Here is a 23109-nt window from a genome sequence, read left to right as displayed (position 1 = left end):
TGAGCAATTCCCCACACCCACCCACCTGAATGCTTTTATTTATTTAAATATGAAAGGAGAGGAAGGGGTTGGGCAAAGGCAGAAATTGTGTTTGACGGTTACCCTTTAAAGCAGTACGTAACGGTGACCATTTTCTTCAAATGGTAAACCGCCTGAGTAAGACATCTTCGTTGATTCACCATCTTTGGTGAACAAGTGCACACTTTGTGAGGATGGAGAGAATGACAATTGGGAAAGTATACTGTGTGTGGTGCGCATGTGAAAGTGTGATCAAAGAGGATCCAGGTCGCCTTGTTTTCATTGATAGTTTACTTCAGCTTTCTTTTTATTTACGGCACATTGGAAATGTATGCTAATTCTATAAAAAATCTAACCAAACATGAACAGATAGGGCGAAGAGAAACAGAATACACTCACAGTCAATGTTTAGAGAAACATTAGCTGTGAAAGACAATTTTACAGCGTTCCAATAAAATGAATTGTCGCTTTGTGTCCAGTCTGATACAGAGATTTAGTCATACATACAGATGTGTACATTTACAAAACACTGTCTCTGAAGAGTCAAACCCATTTTGTCCGCTCTCTGGAGCCAGTTAAAATACCCTTTCTTTTAAAACCAGGGAGCACAACAGGAACAAGGCTCAGCTTGGTTGCTCAAATCTATTTTTTAGTTGGTGGTGTTAATTCAGATAGCAGGATGTAGTCATGGGTTCTCGAAGTCTGACGATGTTCCGTCAAAGACCGAGAAGCGCTTCCGGAACTAGTCGTGACGGGGGCAGCCCAGGCACTCTGGTACCCCGGTGGAACAGTCTTTTGTAGGGGCCTCAGGCGGCCTGGAGCTGTGGTACTGGAGCCCCCAAACCCCCCTCTGCCAAGCCATTAGGCCGGCTGGTGCCTGGGCAAGGCACCTCTTTCCTGGGGAGGGATGCGGCGAATAGAGTATCCAACATCCCCAGAACTTCCAGGAGTTCCTGCTGGTAGTCAATCTCTCTCTCCACTAGCTCCTGGAGACGCACAAGCTGTCTGTCCACTACTGAAGACTGACCCACCACTGCCTGGTAGATGTCTGAGGAAACCGAGGGCAGGAGAATGACACACACACACACACCTAACAAACTTAAAGAATTTTTAAGAGTACAACTTCAGTGCGGCAGCAGTACCCCTGGCCATGCAGACCCCACAACGGCATGCATGCGACACCAACACTGCTCAAATCATAGGCAAATGCATTTTTTTTTGCCTAATAATGATTTGGCAAATGACTGCCTCATTAGAAATGGTAGGTTACAGACTGTTATGGATACTTGGTCATTGGCTGCTCTTCAGTAGCCAACTCGAAATACATTTAAATGTACAAATCAGAGCTCTCCCTAGGATTTTCTGACAAGGTGGTGCTGATGTAGGCCTAAGGTTGGGAAGGGAAAGTCAGTCAACTTCCCCCCCAGGAGGTTGGAGCTTTTTGTATTTTTGAAAAACATGTAACTGTCATTTCTTCAAACCTAGTCTTAAATTATATCAAATAATGTAGCTAACACAGACGTCTGGTTTGATCCTAAATTAAATTGAGGGTCTCAATGACACATTTTTTAGGTTAAATTTAGGGGTAATGATTATTTTAAATAGTATTTTATACTTTGTGCATAGTCTAGTGAAAATGGAAACTGGCTTAATTTTGTTTGGGGAGAAAATTCAGAATAATTAAATTACTTGATGCAATGTAGTTTAGCTTACTGTAGGCTATTTGGAATATGAAACAACTGTCTTTGTGAAGGACAGTATTAGAGGAACATCTGAGATGTCTGTTTCCATTCACGTAGGGACGTGCACTAAACTACTGCAACACCTCACATTTCCTTGCTCGTCAATGCACTTGCACCTACTACCGTTGCAGAGATCAAAGCATGTGCAGGCAAAAAAGTGTCCTTGCTTAGTTGACTAAACGCTGTAGCTAACTACCTTTGAGGTCAAAGTAGCTAAGGCATCATAACAACAAACTGCGTGCATGGTACCACATTTTGTGCAGGTTGGCAGGTTTGTATACATACTCAGAATTAAGATTTGTGTCACAAACTCACCTAGAATCATCTCAGTGGCGGTGACCAGGACAGGTGTAAACCTGGGATCAACTACATTCCTGTGAAGGAGAAGATAAAACTATGTCAAGATGCATGAACAGGTGTGCCACAGTCTGGTGTAGTGGTTGTGCTGCAGACTCCTGACCACACATTTCCCCCTCTAGCCTGTGTCTTCAAATCTGTATCCCTCTTACCTGTCTACCCGTCACTTTATCTCAAAGAGAAAATACCAATAAAAAAAATACACATTTTAAAAAACAAACACTAGGGAGTAGGTAGGCGCTGATTTGGAACTGGGTATTTGAGTGAGTGTTACCCAATCAGGAAATTGAGGAGTTGAGAGAGGTTCTGCTCGTCTCGTCCTGCCAGAGCGTTCTTCAAAGTTCCTCGGCGATCCAACTCCTTCATCACCGCCACCGTGATCTCAGGCGTTCTGTTCCTCTGCCACGACTGCAAGCACACACACACACACACACTTAAAAAACGATCAAGATTGTACAAGAGAGATGTCTGAGTTGCTGAGATCATCAGAAAAGTAATTGTACCTCCAGGGCGGTATCCAAGGCATTGGAGATGTTGAATCTCTTCAGCTGTTTGTCGTATTTGGCCAGAAGGCTCTTCACTGGTTTGCTGACAAGAAAGTCATCCTAAGGAGGGAAGAGGTTCGATTTCAGGTCACTAGCTAGGTATCCATCCAATTGGTGACAGAGTTTCAGGCGAATATTCTAAAATCTGCATAAAGAAAATGTGCATTTTCCCGCCGGTGGTGTTTCCACCAAAGGGAATTGTTGCAGATAAAAAACAGTGAGTGGTGATGTAGTGCAGACAATGTACTTTTTCGCTTAAGTTCTTATGTACAGAATAAAAATATAAATGTTGAGTTTGAGTTGAGTTTATGTTTACAAGGACAGTGCACATTAATCAACATTTCAGTAAGAGTGCCGGTTTTAGCCAGCCGGCTAATTTTCAATGTGTTTCCATCACGTTTTCAATTCTACTGATAGATTTGTCACAAGAACTGTTGCGTTATTTAGCAAGTGTGCCTACTCTGATCATGGCATGTGCGCACTAGCCAACAGCTCGCAGATACAGTGTGGGTAGGCTGTGCGAGTAAGCTAGTCTATATGATGATAATATTATGAAAAAGAGCAAGAACATTTGTCAAACAGCAGTCAAGCGTCGATCATGTCACCAGAATCAGACGATAGTTATTGGAAAGCAGCAACAAGATCACCCTGTGAAGTTCATAAGTTATTTAATCTGTATGTAGGCTAATAAACTGTATGCTTTCCCGAGTCGTAGTGGGAGGACCACACACCATATGTGGTCCTCCCACTTTTGACTCCAAGTTTACGGCAATAGGATGGATACTATATCAATACTTGCACATACAGGCTATCTGCAGGTTCCATGAAGTTGAATTTAAGACCCAAGACCTTTTAATACCACTTGGAATGCAAATGAATACCAATTTTGAGATCTGGGCGCACCACACACCTGCAAATATACCTCTCCAGAAATGAGCCCGTGTTGGCAAAAAGTAGTATTTGGAACGCCGACTGCGAGCCAGTCAGCGGTTTATTTACCCCAACTTGCTCAATTTCCACATGATTCATTACGAGAGTAGTTGAGGTTTAGTGAATGATTTGCCCCAAATACAATGCTTTTAGTTTTGGAAATATTTAGGATTAACTTATTCCTTGCTACCCATTCTGAAACTAACTGCAGCTCTTTGTTAACTTCTCTAGGATAGGGGGCAGCATTTTCACGTTTGGATGAAAAGCATACCCATATTCAACTGCCAACTACTCATCCCCAGAAGATAAGATATGCATATTGTTAGTAGATTTGGATAGAAAACACTCTGAAGTTTCTAAAACTGTTTGAATCATGTCTGTATAACAGAACTTATTTAGCAGGCGAAACCCCGAGGACAAACCATTCAGATTTTTTTTTTTTGAGGTCACTCTTTTCAATGAAGTTTCATTGGGAAACCAGATTTCTAAGGGACCTGCTTGCAGTTCCTACCGCTTCCACTGGATGTCAACAGTCTTGAGAAATTGGTTGAGGTTATTCCTTTGTGTAATGAAGAAGTGCGGCCATCTTGAATGAGAGTCACATGAAGTGTCCTGTTAGATAGAAGCGCGTGACCAGAAAGATAGCTATAGTTGGTTTAAATCCTGTATTGAACACAGATCATCCCGTCTTCAATTTTATCGATTATTAACGTTAAAAAATACCTAAAGTTGTATTACAAAAGTAGTTTGACATTTTTTGGCAAAGTTTACAGGTAACCTTTGAGATATTTTGTAGTCGCGTTTGAGCAAGTTGGAACCGGTGATTCTCTGGATCAAACGCGCCAAATAAATGGAATTAATCGAACAACAGGACCATTTGTGATGTTTATGGGACATATTGGAGTGCCAACAACAGAAGCTCGTCAAAGGTAAGGCATGAATTATATTTTTTATTTCTGCGTTTTGTGTCGCGCCTGCAGGGTTGAAATATGCTTCTCTGTCTTTGTTTACTATTGTGCTATCCTCAGATAATAGCATCGTTTGCTTTCGCCGAAAAGCCTATTTGAATTCTGACATGTTGGCTGGATTCACAACCAGTGTAGCTTTAATTTGGTATCTTTCATGTGTGATTTAATGAAAGTTAGATTTTTATAGTAATTTTCATAGTAATTTATTTGAATTTGGCGCTCTGCATTTTCTCTGGCTTTTTGCCAAGTGAGACAGTAGCGTCCCGCCTAAACTCAGATTTTCGGATATAAATATGAACTTTACCGAACAAAACATAGATGTATTGTGTAACATGAAGTCCTATGAGTGTCATCTGATGAAGATCAAAGGTTAGTGATAAATTTTCTGTATTTGTGCTTTTTGTGACTCCTCTCTTTGGTGGGAAAAATGGCAGGGTTTTTCTGTGACTTGGTGGTGACCTAACATAATCGTTTGGTGTGCTTTCGCTGTACAGCATTTTTGAAATCAGACACTGTGGCTGGATTAACGAGAATTGTATCTTTAAAATGGTGCCTAATACTTGTATGTTTGAGAAATTTGATTTATGCGATTTCTGTTGATTTGTATTTGGCGTCCTGCAATTTTATTGGCTTTTGGCGAGGGGTTCCGCTAGCGGAACGGGGTTCAAGATTAAGACAGGTTAAAGATTAACTACTTGTTAATCCAACCGCGGTGTCAGATTTCAAAAAGGCTTTATGGCGAAAGCATACCATGCGATTATCTGAGGACAGCGGCCAGCACACAAAACAATACAAACAGTTACCAGCCAAGTAGAGTCACAAAAGTCAGAAATAGCGATAAAATTAATCACTTACCTTTGATCTTCATATGGTTGCACTCCCAAGACTCCATGTTACACAATAAATGTTTGTTTGTTCGATAAAGTCCCTCTTTATATTCAAAAACCTCTGTTTTGTTGGCGCGTTTTGTTCAGTAATCCATTGGCTCAAAGGCAGTCACAACAGGCAGACGAAAAATCCAAATAGTATCAGTAAAGTTCATAGAAACATGTCAAACGATGTTTATAATCAATCACCAGGCTGTTTTTAGTCATAATAATCAATAATATTTCAACTGGACAATAGCTTTGTCAATATAAAAGAAAAACAAGAAAGGCGCGCTCTAGGTCGCGTGCACCAAACAGGTCTGGGGACTTTCCACTATCCAATCACTCAGACTGGTCTTACTCCCTAATTTTTCAGAATACAAGCCTGAAACAATTTCTAAAGACTGTTGACATCTAGTGGAAGCCATAGGAAGTGCAATTTGATTCCTAAGTCAATGGATACTGTATTGGCATTCAATAGAAGACTACAAACATAAACAAATCCCACTTCCTGGATGGATTTTTCTCAGGTTTTCGCCTGCCATATCAGTTCTGTTATACTCACAGACATTATTTTAATAGTTGTAGAATCTTCAGAGTGTTTTCTATCCAAATCTACCAATTATATGCATATCTTAGCTTCTTTGGGCACGCTTTTCATCCGGATGTCAAAATACTGCCCCCTACCCAAGAGAGGTTAATATACTGTCAAGTTTGATGTATAAGTAGCCAACTAACGTTAGGAAGCTAGCTAACATACCGGTACATACTGCTGTAATGATATGCTATGTGGTTCATAAGGACAGCATAGCTAACAAATTGCCAGCCAACATATCATGTACGGTAACTTATTTGAAAATTCATTACACTGCTCAACATTTTCTTAACATTTGTCATGATCAGTTAAAGCAATTCATTTGTATGCACTCTCATGGACTTTGGCAGTATATTCTCCGCCATTTCCTTCAAATCTGAAAACGATTTGAAGCCACGCCCATTCCCTGAAGATTTGCATTATGGGCCCTAGAGTAGGAAAATACTGTCCTCTGCGTGTATACTTCATATTTTGACGAATTTAATACAAAAATCAGGGAAATTTTGGCATACTAACTAGATCATACTATGACCAATAAGCATACTATATACTCAATTCACGTCACAAATTGTACAGTTAGTGTGGTTAGTATGAGTATTCGAACACAGCTCTACACACTGCAGCTTTCCAGAAACCAGGTTAAAAACCCCTGCAAACATTTATACAGTAGTGAGAATTGTTCTTTGTAGTAGAATAAAACAGTTGGGGGAATCGGCACTTACATTTTTTGGGACGTAGTTTCTTCCTTTGACAAAGACGCGGTACACTGGCCGCCTTCTCTGTTTGCCAGCAACTTCCCGTTTCTCCTCAGGGCTCTTCCTATGTTTGATGCTCAGGACGCCATTGGTCATCCCCACGACAATGGACTCGTCATCAGGCTAAACATACACAGACAGAAACCATTAGCCTTGTGACTTTATTAATATCTGAAAAGCCTTAATAGACAATCCACATATCAAACAGCATCATAATAGTGGATTGCTCAGTCTCAGTTTGGCAGTACTTGTGAACTTACAGCCAGGGCCAGACTGAGAATGGAGGCGGCGTAGTCAAAGTTATGAACCACCTTGTAGTTGGTTGTGTTGTAGATTTTCACGTGCCTGCAGGGTAAAAAAAAATATATATATATATATATATATTAAACACGCATATTCATCTAATCAAGAGATCCATCAAAACATCCCAATGGTGCGGATAAAAATAATCTCGTTAATAAAATATGATATGTTTGTCATAGGCTGTTTCAGAGTTGAAGAGCTCATTTGTAGTTCAGTCGATGGATCACTCAAGGAACCTTCACTCAACATGCCTGCTGCAATACACACACAAACCTGTCCAGGCATGCAGATAGCCGTCTGTCTAGAGCTGCTCACACACACACCTGTCGAGGGAGGCAGAGAGCAGTCTCTGTCCGTTGCTGCTGAGACTGAGGCAGGTGACGGTCTTGTGGTGGTTCTTCAGTGACACCAGAGGCTGACCTCCCTTCAGCAGGTCCCACACCTTCACATAGCGCCCTCCTGTAGGGGGGAGGGGAGACAACTTGGTCTTAAATGGTTATTTCCTCCATTAGCACAGATGTGACGAGCACAACAAATAATGGAGGGTGTCATGACTGTCCTGTGAGGATCTGAATTGGTCAGATCAGCTTGGCAATAAATAACTTCAGCCAGACCCCCTCTCACCCCCAAAGGGTTAGGGTTAGATCACACCCTGTTGTAAATCAAGGAGAGAACATCCCTCTCCAATGTTCACACAGGAATGTGCCTTTGTCTCAACAGACATTTCCACGCCGAAACTCTAACATGTTCTAAACTGAATACTGGAACAATATTTCTAACAAAGAAAGTGGGGAATGGGCAGAGGTGACCTAAAAGAACACTAATGTCATATGGGTTGTTATTTTCTGATGTCATTAAACATGTTATAAAGGAAATACTGTAACTTGAAAAGTATACACACTGTGTGACGTGTCCATCTTCTACGCTGTGTATGAAATATGAAAATGATGTGTTTTTTTGTTAAAGAGAAGGATGTGATCTTAGAAACAATAAGAGGAAATTGTTTCTATAACTTTGTACGAGTAGTCACCGCCCCCTTGAGTGAGGTCAGAGAGCTTGTCAGCCTCACGAACCGCCCCTTTTGAATGAACTGTATAAAACGGTGGGTTAAGAATTAACATATCAGACCAGAGAGGCGTGTAGCTGCAGCTCACATCCAACGTGGTTCGAACTCTGAAATCTCAACACGAGGTAGAGACGATAGTCACCTACCGGACAATCACTGGTATAGCTGATTAGCTGTCCTATGTAAACTATCTAGAAAAGTAAACTTAAGTGGGACCATTCTACTGCTCTTCTCAAATCACCCTAGAATGCTACTCTCATTCCCCAATGGGAACCATCGACATGGCTGGCTAGCCTATCTTCAAAGAGGCAGCTTCAGGAGCGAATGGAAAGTAGAATAAACTCAGGACTACACGACTAGTCAACAGATACCGGACGACGGCAGAGGAGGACAACAGTAGAAGATAGGTGGGGACCCCTTTAAGACAATAAGAGCATTACAAGCGTGCCGTGGAAAGGCCCAACCAAACCCCTTTCCAAGAAGGCTTGGTTCCGACAGAGATACGCGGCGAACCAAGGCATTCACACATATACATTCATGATTTCTTACTCCAAACGGGCGGCGGTTCGTGTGCAAAGTATATGATTACTGTGAGAGTAGTTTCTAAAAGTATTATGTCTCTGTTCCTCTCTCTCTCGCCCTCTCCATGTCTTTTTGTAACAAGCCACCATATTGTGTCAGTCCGCTAGGGACCTGCTTTTAATGTATTAAGTGTGCAGGTTTATCCTGTGTTATCATTTACTCACCTAGAAAATAAATTAAACCAATTTGTGTAGTACTGAATCATAAGTAAGGCTGGGGTTTAAAAAAGTAAAGTCATGATAAGGGGCACAGGTATGAGGTTAATTATATTATCCTGTAAGGGGGATGGCTTAATATTGACAAACGCATCCTTATTGAACAAGTTATCCTTTATTTAACCCGGGAAGTCAAGTTGAGATTGACTCATTGATCTCTTTTTCAAGTGAGTTCTGTATGATTGTTCAAGATGGCTGGTGGAGGCTGTTGTCAGAAATGTTGAGCTCACCATTTGTATTGTTCAGTTGATGGATCGCTAAAGAAATCATCATTCAACATGCCTTTGTGAGAGTAACTGTGCTTCATTAATAACAGTAATACAGTAACTTCAGAAAGTATTCACACCCCTTGACTTTCCCCCATTTTGTTGCGTTACAGCCTGAATTTAAAATGGTTTAAATTGAGATGTTTTCTCACTGGCCTACACACAAAACCCCATAATGGCAAAGGGGAATTATGTTTAAAAAAAATATGACAAATTCATTTAAAATGAAAAGCTGAAATGCCTTGAGTCAATAAGCATTCAACCCCTTTGTTATGGCAAGGGGGGTTCAGGAGTAAATAAGTTCAGGAGGTAAAATTCTTCTTAAGTCACATGGATTCACTGTGTGCAATAAGTGTTTAACATTTTTTTTATGACTACCTCATCTCTGTACCCCACATATAAAATTATCTGTAAGGTCCCTTAGTCGAGCAGTGAATTTCAAACATATTCAACCAGTGGCACAGCCATCTAAGGCACTGTTTCTCATTGCTAGAGGTGTCACTACAGACCCTGGTTCGATTCCAGGCTGTGATTGGGAGTCCCATAGGGCGGTGCACAATTGGCCCAGCGTTGTCCGGGTTAGGGTTTGGACAGGGTAAGCTGTCATTGTAAATAAGAATTTGTTCTTAACTGACTTACCTAGTTAAATAAAGGTTCAATAAAAAATAAAAAATAATTAAAGGCCAGGGAGTTTTTCCAATGCCTTGCAAAGAAGGGCACCTACTGGTAGATGGGTAAAAAAAAAAGTGACATTGAATATCCCCTTAAGCATGGTGAAGTTATTAATGAGACTTTGGATGGTGTTTCAATACACCCAGTTAATACAAAGATACAGGCGTCCTTCCTAACTCAGTTGCCGGAGAGGAAGGAAACCGCTCAGGGATTTCACCATGAGCCCAATGGGGACTTTAAAACAGTTAGAGTTTAACTTCACTAGGGTAGGGGGCAGCATTCGGAATTGTGGATGAAAAGCGTGCCTAAAGAAAACTGCCTGCTACTTAGGCCCAGAAGTTAGAAAATGCATATAATTGATAGATTTGGATAGAAAACTCTAAAGTTCCCAAAACTGTTAAAATAATGTCTGTGAGTATAACAGAACTGATATGGCAGGCGAAAACCTGAGGAAAATCCATCCAGGAAGAGCTATTATTATGAAATGGCTGTTTTCTATTGAAAGCCTATCCACCATACAAAGACTTATGACCCAGTTCACGATCCCTGTGGCTTCCACTACATGTGGCCAGTCTTTAGGCATTGTTTCAGGCTTTTAAAATGAGGGTGAAACACCACTTTCAATGAGAGGACAATGGAAATTTCCAGACATGAGTCCTGCGCGTGACCGGGAGTGTGCCTTTCTTGTTTTTCCTTTTCTATTGATGAAGCTATTGTCCTGTTGAAATATGATCTAAATATTTATGACAAAAACAACCTGAGGATTGATTATAAACATCGTTTGACATGTTTCTATGAACTTTTATAGTACTTTTTAGATTTTGTCTGTCTGTTGGGACCGCGCATTGTTCCAATGGATTACTGAACAAAACTCACCAACAAAACTGAGGTTTTTGAATATAAAGAGGGACTTTATCGAACAAACAAACATTTATTGTGTAACATGGAGTCTTGGGAGTGCAACCATATGAAGATCAAAGGTAAGTGATTAATTTTATCGCTACTTCTGACTTTTGTTACTCTTCTACTTGGCTGGTTACTGTTTGTAATGTTTTGTGTGCTGGGCGCTGTCCTCAGATAATCTCATGGTATGCTTTCGTCGTAAAGCCTTTTTGAAATCTGACACCGCGGTTGGGTTAACAAGAAGTTCATCTTTAAGCTGATGTGTAACACTTGTATGTTTTATGAATTTATATAATGAGTATTTCTGTTTTTGAATTTGGCGCACTGCAATTTCACTGGATGTTGGCCAGGTGGACGGTAGCGTCCCACACCCCCTAGAGAGGTTAATGGCTGTAACAGGAGAAAACTGAGGGTGGATGAACAGCATTGTATTTAATCCACAATACTAACCTAATTGAGAGTGAAAAGGAAGCCTGAACAGAATAAACATATTCCAAAAGTAATACTGCAATAAAATGCGGCAAAGCAATAAACTTTCTCCTAAATACAATGTGTTAAGTTTGGGGCAAATCCTATAATTACGGAGTACCACTCTCCATATTTTCAAGGATAGTGGTGGCTGCATCATGTTATGGGTATGCTTGTAACTAGGGATGCACAATATATATTTGTGAGCATATCGGAATTGGACGATATTAGCTAAAAATGCCAACATCGGCCCGATGTCTAGTTTAACGCCGATGTGCAAAACCAATGTCAAAGCTGACTTGCATACGTATATAACGTAAGTAGATGACGTAATGACGCCACGAAAAATACAGTGCTACACAGAACAAAAGCTGAAAAATACTAAGCGCACACTACCAACAACTAAACATGTTCCAAGTTGAGCAGTCATTTGAAAGGAATTTTAGCGAGACAACTCAAAAGGCGAAATCCATTAACGCCAAGATAATGGAATTCATTATGCTACTTGCTATGGGTGTCACGACTAACATTTGGACAAGCGATGTCAGCCCCATGAGCATGCCGAGTCTGACAGCACAGTGAATCGACGAAGATTTCGTACCCAGGAAAGCTGTATTGCATGCTCAAGAATGTGCTGGTTCTCACATCGCTGCTACCATGTCAATGGCATTTGAGAACATGAACACAATCCTAGTGCCATTCGAACAACTGATAAGATAATCAACTGCGTTTGCAGCAGACGTGATACCCTCTGTCATGGCATTGAAACGCCTGCTCAACAAAACTACACAGACCTTGGGGTTAAAACTTACAAAAATACTCGAGGCTGTGAACAACTGATTCTGTGGTATTCTCTCTGATTTTCACAATTCCTGACATTTAATCCTAGTAAAAATTCCCTGTCTTTGGTCAGTTAGGATCACCACTATTTTAAGAATGTGAAATGTAGAGCAAATGATATCAGCTTTTATTTCATTCATCACATTCCCAGTGGGTCAGAAGTTTACATACACTCAATTAGTATTTGATAGCGTTGCCTTTAAATTGTCTAACTTGGGTCAAACGTTTTGGGTAGCCTTCCACAAGCTTCCCACAATAAGTTGGGTGAATTTTGGCCCATTCCTCCTGACAGAGCTGGTGTAACTGAGTCAGGTTTGTAGGCCTCCTTGCTCGCACACGCTTTTTCAGTTCTGCCCACAAATTCTCTCTTGGATTGAGGTCAGGGCTTTGTGATAGCTACTCCAATACCTCAACTTTGTTGTCCTTAAGCCATTTTGCCACAACTTTGGAAGTATGCTTGGGGTCATTGACCATTTGGAAGACCCATTTGCGACCAAGCTTTAACTTCCTGACTGTCTTGAGATGTTGCTTCAATATATCCCCATCATTTTCCTGATGCCATCTATTTTGTGAAGTGCACCAGTCCCTCCTGCAGCAAAGCACCCCCACAACATGATGCTGCAACCCCCGTGCTTTACGGTTGGGATGGTGTTCTTCGGCTTGCAAGCATCCCCCCTTTTTCCTCCAAACATAACGATGGTCATTATGGCCAAACAGTTCTATTTTTGTTTCATCAGACCAGAGGACATTTCTCCAAAAAGTACGATCTTTGTCCCCATGTGCAGTTGCAAACCGTAGTCTGTCTTTTTTTGTGGCGGTTTTGGAGCAGTGGCTTCTTCCTTGCTGAGAGGCCTTTCATGTTATGTTGATATAGGATTCGTTTTACTGTGGATATAGATACTTTTGTACCCGTTTCCTCCAGCATCTTCACAAGGTCCTTTGCTGTTGTTCTGGGATTGATTTGCACTTTTCGCACCAAAGTACGTTCATCTCTAGGAGACAGAACGCATCTCCTCCCTGAGCGGTATGGCGGCTGCGTGGTCCCATGGTGTTTATACTTGCGTACTGTTGTTTGTACAGATGAACGTGGTACCTTCAGGCGTTTGGAAATTGCTCCCAAGGATGAACAAGACTTGTGGAGGTCTACAATCTTGGCTGATTTCTTTAGATTTTTCCATGTCAAGCAAAGAGGCACGGAGGTTGAAGGTAGGCCTTGAAATACATCCACAAGTACACCTCCAATTGAATCATATGATGTCAATTAGCCTATCAGAAGCTTCTAAAGCCATGACATCATTTTATGGAATTTTCCATAGTAGTTTAAAGGCACAGTCAACTTAGTGTATGTAAACGTCTGACCCACTGGAATTGTAATACAGTGAATTATAAGTGAAATAATCTGTCTGTAAATAATTGTTGGAAAAATGTCTTGTGCCGTGCACAAAGCAGATGTCCTAACCGACTTGCCAAAACTATAGTTTGTTAACAAGAAATGTGTGGAGTGGTTGAAAAACGAGTTTTAATGACTCCAACCTAAGTGTATGTAAACTTCCGACTTCAACTGTACGTAAACGCCAACAAAATAACTTTTTGGTCAGTGTGGTGTGGTGTAACCTTTATTTAACTAGCAAGTCAGTTAAGAACAAATTCTTATTTACCATGACAGCCTACCCCAGCCAAACCCAGACGACGCTGGGTCAATTGTGTGCCGCCCTATGGGACTCCCGATCACGGCCGGATGTGATACAGCCTGGATTTGAACCATGAACTGTAGTGACGCACTGAGATGCAGTGCAATGCTGCGTCCATGTGTGTGTGTGTGTGTGTGTGTTAACTATTTAACTGTACTGGAATGCCTAAAAGGCTGCTAAAATGTAAAAACATTGGTTATCGGTATGGGTGTCTTGGCAAGGAAAATATCGGATATCAGCCAAAAATGTCATATCGGTGCATCCCTACTTGTAACCGTTAAGGAATGGGGAGTCTTTTAGGATAAACATTTTTACGGAATGGAGCTAAGTACAGGCAAAATCCTAGAGGAAAACCTGGTTCAGTCTGCTTTCTACCAGACACTGGGCGATGAATTCACCTTTCAGCAGGACAATAACGTAAAACACAAGGCCCAATCTACACTGGAGTTGCTTACCAAGTGGCCAAGTTACAGTTTTGAATTAAATCGGCTTGCAAGATCTGAAAATGGTTGTGTAGCAATGGAAAGCTATTATAGACTTATAACTGTAATCACTGCCAAAGGTGCTTCTACATTTTCCTGGACGCGTCAATTCCTGTCACTAACTCAGATGCCTCGGGCGCCACAAACTGTTGTTTCCGAAGTTTTATTTTGTTCATAAGTGTTTGTGTCAACACCTGCTACCAACAAGCTAGCTAGGTTGCAATGGAGCCCACTTCGCATGGAATAGCTAACAAACTTTTCCAGCGCTGTAGAAGCTGTGTTTATTACGCTCTTGTAAGGGACAACAGTGACAATCCGGAGTTCCAATGCAGCAATTGTTTGCTAGCGGAGGATTACAGAAATGAGGTGGCTATGCTTAGCAAGTAAATCTCAATTCTACGCAAGCTTATGGGGAAAAGATAATTGGAACTTTCTCATTTTCAACTCCTGTGGCTGGACGCTGCTCAGGCCTGATGGATGTTTCCCCGCCTTGTCATCTGTCCCTTTTCTAATAGCCTGTGCTACCTGAAACATCCCTGACAAGGAAGTCGTCTCCATCTGCTTCTCCACCTCCATTTTGTAGTGGAGTAGACGGAGAACTGCTCCCGAGTGGCGCAGCAGTCTAAGGCACTGCATCTCAGTGCTAGATGCGTCACTACAGACACCCTGGTTCGAATCCAGGCTGTATCACAACTGGCCGTGATTGGAAGTCCTATAGGGCAGCACACAATTGGCCCAGCGTCGTCTGGGTTTGGCCGGTGTAGGCCATCACTGTATATAAGAATTTGTTCTTAACCGACTTGCCTAGTTAAATAAAGGTTAAATAAATAAAACATGTAAAAACTGCAAGAGGATTGTTCCAATCAGCACTGGTCCAATGTCACAAATTGTGGAAATCGAAGGCAGCTGCATACTGTTAAGCGGATGGGAGTGACTGCGAGAGGTTCAGAGCAGATTGACATAAGGAATAGCTTCGCTGCACTGGTGCCTGATCTACCTGCGCCTTCATCGCTGGGATTGCAATAATTTGATAGTAACAGATGACATTCATATTCTGACAATCTCTGAAACTCATTTAGATAATACCTTTCTTTGAGAATACAGTGGTAGCAATACATGGTTATAACATCTACAGAAAAGACAGAAATGCCAAAGGTGTTGCCGTTTATATTCAGAACCACATTCATGTAAAGCTTTGAGAGGATCTCATGTTATATATTGTTGAAGTATAATGGCTGCAGGTTCATCTGCCTCACCTAAAGCCCATTCTGGTGGGAAGCTGCTGTAGACCGCCAAGTGCTAACAGTCAGAATCTGGATAACGTGTGAAATGCTTGATAATGTATGTGATAACAACAGAGGTGGTATATTTTCTGGGTGATTTAAATATTGACTGGCTTTCATCAAGCTGCCAACTCAAGAAAAAGCTTTGAACTGTAACCAGTGTCTGCAACCTGGCTCAGGTTATCAGTCAACCTATCAGGGTAGTTACAAACAGCACAGGAATGAAATCAACATGTATTGATCACATCTTTACTAATGCTGCAGAAATTTGCTTTAAAGCCATCGGATGTATTGATCACAATATATTAGCCATATCTAGGAAAACCAAGTTCCAAAGGCTGGGCCTAATGTAGTGTATAAGAGGTCATACCAAGTTTTGTAGTGATTCCTATGTTGTGGATGTAAAGAATATTTGTTGTTCTGTGGTGTGTAATGAGAAGCAACCAGACGCTGCACTTGACACATTTATGAATTTGCGTATTCCAGTTACTAATAAGCATGCACCCATTAAGAAAAGGACTAAAAACTGTTAAATCCCTGTGGATTGATGAGGAATTTAAAAAATGGTATGGTGGAGAGGGATGAGGCAAAAGGAATGGTAAATAAGTCTGGCTGCCCAACCGATTGGCAAACGTACCACAAATTGAGAAAAAATGTGACTAATCTGAATAAAAAGAAGACACCACACTATGAAACAAAAATAAATGACAAAGAATGTTAGTAGAAAGCTTTGGAGCACCTTCAATGAAATGTTTTGAAAAAAGGCAAACTCAGCTTCATCATTCATTGAATCAGATGGCTCATTCATCACAAAACCCACTGATATTGGCAATTACTTTAATGTTTTTTTCATTGGCAAGTTTAAATTTTAATTTTCAAATTTAGGGATGACATGCCAGCAACAAAAGCTGTCACTGTACATCCAAGTATAACTGACTAAATTATGAAAGACAAGCACTGTACTTTTGAATTACGTAAAATAAGTGTGGAAGAAGGAGGTGAAAAAATGGTTGTCTATCAACAACGACAAGCCACCGGAGTCTGACACCGTCGATGGAAAATTACTGAGGATAATAGCGGAAGATTTGCAACTCCTATTTGCCATATCTTCAATCTAAGCCTACTAGAAAGTGTGTGCACTCCGGCCTGGTGGGAAGCAAGTCATACAACAGCACCAAGAAAAGTATTGTCCCCTTTACTGGCTCAAATAGCCGACGAATCAGTTTGTTACCAACTCGTAGTAAACTTTTGGAAAATAAATTTGATCAGATGCAATTTTACTGTAAACAAATTGACTTTCAACAGACTTTCAGCACACTTATAGGGAAGGACATTCAAGCACAGCACGTACACAAATTACTGATGATTGGCTGAGAGAAATGTATGATAAAAAGATTGTGGGAGCTGTTATGTTAGACTTCAGTGCGGCTTTTGACATTATCAATCATAGTCTGCTGCTGGAAAAACGTATGTGTTATGGCTTTACACCCCATCCTATATTGTGGATAAAATGTTACCTGTCTAACAAAACACAGAGGGCGTTCATTAATGAAAGCCTCTCCAACATAAACCAGGTAGAATCAGGAATTCCCCAGGGCACCTGTCTAGCCCTCTTACTTTTTCATTTACTAACGACATGCCACCGGCCTTGAGTAAAGCCAGTGTGGCTATGTATGCAGATGGCTCAACACTATACACGTCAGCTACTACAGCGACTGAAATGACTGAACTAACTAGCTGCAGTTAGTTTCAGAATGGGTGGCAAGGAAGAAGTTCGTCCTAAATGTTTCTAAAACTAAAAGCATTGTATTTGGGGCAAATCATTCACTAAACCTCAACTACATCTTGTAAAAAATAATGTGGAAATTGAGGTGACTAAAGTGCTTGGAGTAACTGTCATGGCCAAAACATATTGATACAACAGGAGCTAGGATGGGGAGAAGTCAGTCGATAATAAAGTGCTGTTCTGAATTCTAAACAGCATTATCAACAACTAGGGTCCTACAGGCCCTAGTTTTGTCAAACCTGGACTACTGTTCAGTCGTGTGTTCAGGTGCCACAGAGGGACCTCAGAAAATTACAATTGGCTGAGAACAGGGCAGCAGGGCTGGTCCTTACATGTACACGGAGAGCTAACATTAATACATCTCTCATGGCTCAAAGTGGAGGAGGGATGGACTTCATCACTACTTGTTTTTGTAAGAAGTGTTAACATGCTGAATGTACCGAGGTGTCTGTTTAAACTACTAGCACACAGTTCGGACATCCATGCACACCCCACAAGACATGCAACTCCACAAGACATGCACACCCCACAAGACATGCCACCCACCAGAGGTCTCTTCACAATCTCAAGAACAGACTATGGGAGGCGCACAATACTACATAGAACCATGGTTACATGGAACCCACATCAGGTAACTGATGCAAGGGAACACACTAAATGTATTGGGTAAAGTGTTATGAAATGTAATGTGTAATTCTTTTAACTGTATATAACTGTCTAAATGGTGCTGGACACCAGGAAGAGAATGGGGATCCTTAATAAATTCAAAAACTACAAATAATTGACTCAGGGGTGTGAATACTTTTGTAAATGAGATAATTCTGAATTAAAACTTTAAAAAAAAAAAAAAAGTTTTCACTTTGTCATTATGGGTAGTGTGTAGATGGGCAAATTTGATTTTTATTGTACATTTTGAATTCAGGCTGTAACAACAAAATATGGAATAAGTCAAGGGGTATGAATACTTTCTGAAGGCACTGTACGTATAGGTAGCCTGGTCTCAGACTTAAGGCAAAAACAAAAGTAGGGTGGTTGGTTGGGCGTATAACGCAAACGTCTAGCAACTAAAAGGTTGCAAGTTAAAATCTCATCACAAACAACTTTAGCATTCTAGCTAATGATTTACTACTTTTTTGCAACTATTTTGCGTGTCAGCTAACCCTTCCCATTTAACCCTAACCCCTAGCCTAGCTAACGTTAGCCAGCTAGCATATCAAACATTTTGTAAATTCGCAACAAATTGTACGCTTTGCAAATTTGTAATATATAATATGAATTGTAATTCATAAATCATACGAAATGGGTGATGGACATGCACAAATTAATACATATCCTACGAAACCTAACATACCATACTAAATGTGTGGTGTCTGGTCTTCATCTTGAGGACCACAAATGGTTATGGAACTCAAAATCACAGTACAATATTATGGTTATGCAGCTATGCTGTTACAGCTTACCTGCTGAAACCAGTAGTCCTTCAGAGGGGTAGAGCAGAACGCTCTCCACAGGCTGGCTGTGGTCCATGGTCATCACACTCTTTTCCACTCTGGCATCAAACACCCTTAGTGTGTGGTCATAGGACCCTGAGGGTAGGGGACAGAGACAGTACAGTGACACACAAACAACACACTTTCAGCGTGTGTGTAGATAGCAAACCAACACTATCAAGAATGTATGGGTGTTTAAAGGGATAATTCTGGATTTTGGCAATGAAGCCCTTTACCGACTACCTCAGAGTCAAAAGAACTTGTGGATACCATTTTAATGTCTCTGTGTCCAGTATAAAGGAACTAAGAGGTAGCTTCACAAGCCAATGCTAACTAGCATTAGCGCAATGACTGTAAGTTTACAGAAACAGCTAGCATGCTAGCTCTTCCAAAAGACTTCCAGTCATTACACCAACGCTAGTTAGCAATTGCGCTAATGCTATTTGGCAACTTTCTTAAAACTGAACGCAGACATAAAAATGGCATCCACGAGTTCATCCAGCTGTGGGGAAGTAGATAAAGGGCTTCATTGCCAAAATCCCAAATGATCCCTTTACAATGGCTGGTAGAGGCAGTTGTGTGAAATTATGATTTCTGAAAACATGGCGTTGTATCAGTAAATGCGTTTCATTTCACCAGTTATGAAGATATCTCTGTTGAGTTTGCTGGTGGTGCCACAGCGGATATAGTCTGTGTGTTCCTTGTACGAGGTCAGTTCAGTGGAATTGGGGATGTCCCACAGGCGACAAGTGTAGTCGTCTGAGCCCGTCAGGATGTGATAACAGTCTGAGGTGAAATCTGTTACATGCACCCCCCTTGAGCAGAGACAAACAGTTCAGTTAAATGTAGTAAAGAACACCAGAAAAAGGAATGAAAAATAGGATCCAAAACATCCACACAAGACACTCATCAGAGGCTGTTGTCAGAGTTGTTGAGACCATCATTTTTAGTTCAGTTGATGGATCACTCAAGGAATCGTCACTCAACCTCAGCCTGCTGCTGAGAATAGCAATTTTATTTTTGCCCGCTGATAGGGAAGGATTAGGGGACATTTTCCAACCAGACATTGAGAACCCGGTGACGTTGAATTGAGGACCTACTTTGTGTGCCCTTTGAACACCCTGAGCGCCACCTTGCCGCTGACATCAAAGAGCCGCACCACGGAGTCCTCGCATCCTGCCACCAAGAGCTGACCATCTGACCGGAACTTTCCGCTGTACGCCGTGTCCTTGAAGCGAGTAAAAGTCTTGACTGGCTCCTGAGAAAACGGTCCGTAGATGTGGATCTGAAACAGGCAGCGGGTTTAGAGTGAGTGAGGGACACACACTTTCAGTTTGTGTAGATGGCAAACCAACACTATCAAGACTATGATTGTTTAAGATGGCTAGTAGAGGCTATGGTCAGAAATGTTTAGATCATCATTTGTAGTTCAGTCGATGGATCACAGAAGGAATCACTTTATATGCCATTGTCATCATGGATTTAATGAGCGGATATAGGTCAGAACCTAAACTAACCACCATTGTTTTCCTAGAGTCTACTAAGTCTACTAACGTGTATGTGAATGGCAGTGAGACCAACCTACCCGTGTAGAAGCCGTCACTGCATAGTTGTGTGGTGCCAGGGGGGAGAAGTCAATGCTTGTGACTGCTCCAAATTCCTTTATCTGGACTGGGGCCTGAAAAACACTCAGCAACAGAGAATAGTTGAGAGATCACAATCAAAAGACAAGTCAACTTCATCAGTTCAATAGTAGGCTATTATTGTCTTGTTACTGCAATATGGAAACGTAATAGTTAGTATGCTCATGCTGCCACCAACAACACTTGCATCGACAGTGTGACCGGCTTACCTTGTAGTTTTTCCAATACAATGTGTCCGGAGTAACTTTCTCTCCAAGTTTGGGATATATTGGGATTTTTGTGGATTTGAATGAAGCCATTTCTGTATGTTGATAAGGCTCCTCTTAATCTTCGGATAGTTTGCGCCCACCTAATTTATGTGACGAACACATAAAATATGAACACAAACCAAATCTAAAACTGAGCAGGCAGAACCACTACCTACAGCGTTGTTGTATGCAGAGCAGCATGTGCTAGCTAACTAGCTAGCTAGCTACCAAGTATTAACAATTTAAGTCTGCAACATCAGACAGCTTGGAGTTGATTATGCTTAAGTTAGCTACCCACTAGCGTCTACACATACTTAACGTATGGAAGTAACCTTTTTCTTCGATCACTTTATTGAAATGGAAAAACAGGAGTATAGCATTGAAAATGGCTAGCTAACTAGCATGCACAACGTGGTCCAATAGCGGTCCGCATGCCAACAAGATTTAACATAAATACTTTTTCAAATAAGGTTTCTCACCTTTGGGTGGTATTCCTTGACTAAACTCAGTAGATCGTAATCCACTTGATTCAATTCAGAAATAGGTTTGCGTTAGATAAACCAAAATGCATTCATGTTTAAAAAGTTATCACCTTGTTCTGTGCCCACAGGCTCCAGTCAAAGACAGTACAGTAAAGAGAGGCAGAAACTGCTTCTCCAATAAAAATCCCTGATCACACATGTAGGCGATGTCATGGCGACGTTGGCTGGCTAGGCTGATGCACAGAAACACGTCGTTGGGTCTATCAGTCGAACTGCGCATGTGCAAGCCGTCAACTCAAAGGTACTATTTCGAAATCAAGCTGTTTTTGACGGAAATGATAACTTGTCAGTTTATCACTTTCACGCGGTTGGAGTAGTAACATGTTAAACTACTACTTTTCATTTCTATCTGACTTCTCAAGCCCGGCCTGGTCTGCTTGGTCTGTTTCACAAGCGTTCCCGGAAGTCTTGCGATGTTGCGTCTCTGGGTTTAGAAACTCTGTGATGCAGCCGTGTTTAAGATCTCCACTTCCGTAAAAAAAAATTACGTTATTGTTTACTGTTTCATTGGCCAAACAACCATCTCCTCCCTGGGTAGCTGTCCACCGTGCATGTCCAATTGATACATTCTGGTCAATTCCAATCAGTTCATACGCTTATTTAACTCGATGACTTATTTGAATAACTAATTCAAATGTGATTCAGTTGATTCATTCATTGGCTTTAATTTGATTCTCTCATCTCCCTGTCAAATTTAATGTCAAAGTGCGTCAGTTCCTCACAAAAGCAGTCAAACCATCCAAATAAAAATTATTTAAATTGAAATATATTTTAAGACAAAATAAATACTCTACCAACAAAAAGTTGTTAACCTTTATTTGGCTAGGCAAGTCAGTTAAGAACAAATTCTTATTTACAATGAAGGCCTACCCCGGCCAAACCCAGACGATGCTGGGCCAATTGGGCACCGCCCTAAGGGACTCCCAATCACGGCCAGATGTGATTCAGCCTGGATTCAAACCAGGGACTGTAGTGACACCTGGCACTGAGATAGACTGCTGCGCCACTCGGGAGCCCCATTATACATGTGTGTATGTCCCTTAAGGTCCTTGAGATGAGCAAGATGGTGTTGACAGATAAGGAAGCTCTGCTTCTAGCTCCTAAGCAACTTTGCAGTATTTTGTTTTCTTGTGACATGGCTCTCTCAGGATATACTGTCTTTGTCCATACAGCCAGCTGGGTTCTCTGTGTATCGCGCATGGTGTGATTGTGATAACATACAGAAACTCAAGTCCCTTTGTTCACCCGACCTAGAATACCTCACAGTAAAATGCAGACCATATTACATCCCAAGAAAATTATCTTCGGTTATAGTCACAGCCGTGTAGATTCCCCCTCAAGCCGATACCACGACGGCCCTCAAAGAACTTCACTGGACTTTATGCGAACTGGAAACCACATATCCTGAGGCCGCATTTATTGTAGCTGGGGATTTTAACAAAGCAAATTTGAGGAAAACGCTACCGAAGTTCTACCAACACATTGACTGTAGCACTCATTCTCAGAAAACATTAGACCACTGCTACTCAGCTTTTCAAAATGCCTACAAGGCCCTTCCCCGCCCTCCCTTCGGCAAATCTGATCACGACTCCATTTAGCTCCTCCCTTCCTATAGGCAGAAACTCAAACAGGAAGTATCCATGCTAAGGACTATTCGATCTTGGTCTGACCAATTGGAATCCATATTTCAAGATTGTTTTGATCACGAGGACTGGGATATGTTCTGGGTAGCCTCTGAGAAGAACATCAACGAATACACAGATACGGTGACTGAGTTTATCAGGAAGTGTATAGGAGATGTTGTACCCACTGTACCTACCCTAACCAGAAACCATGGCAGCATTCGTGCAAAA

At 41.3% G+C, this 23109-nt stretch overlaps 1 protein-coding gene across 2 annotated transcripts; it reads right to left on the bottom strand.

Annotated features, from left to right (window-relative positions):
* Window positions 1–294: 294 nt before the first annotated feature.
* On the bottom strand, window positions 295–21431 carry utp15 (UTP15 small subunit processome component). Of its 2 annotated transcripts, none has more exons than XM_071402372.1 (13): window positions 21307–21431; window positions 20676–20815; window positions 20409–20501; window positions 19924–20108; window positions 19460–19638; window positions 18794–18919; window positions 7403–7538; window positions 7037–7121; window positions 6744–6899; window positions 2621–2722; window positions 2392–2525; window positions 2076–2134; window positions 295–1066 (listed from the first exon to the last, which is right to left on the bottom strand). In XM_071402372.1, the coding sequence occupies exons 2-13, from the start codon at window positions 20763–20765 to the stop codon at window positions 825–827; spliced, it is 1587 nt and encodes a 528-aa protein (XP_071258473.1). In that variant the 5' UTR covers window positions 20766–20815; window positions 21307–21431; the 3' UTR covers window positions 295–824. The 2 variants fall into 2 exon arrangements, with proteins under 2 accessions (XP_071258473.1, XP_071258472.1); XM_071402371.1 differs by having other exon boundaries at window positions 21194–21360.
* Window positions 21432–23109: the final 1678 nt, after the last annotated feature.

This window comes from Salvelinus alpinus, chromosome 5 (assembly GCF_045679555.1).
Source record: "Salvelinus alpinus chromosome 5, SLU_Salpinus.1, whole genome shotgun sequence".
NCBI classification, from domain to species: Eukaryota; Metazoa; Chordata; class Actinopteri; order Salmoniformes; family Salmonidae; genus Salvelinus; species Salvelinus alpinus.
This window is presented reverse-complemented; position numbering and strand designations above follow the sequence as displayed.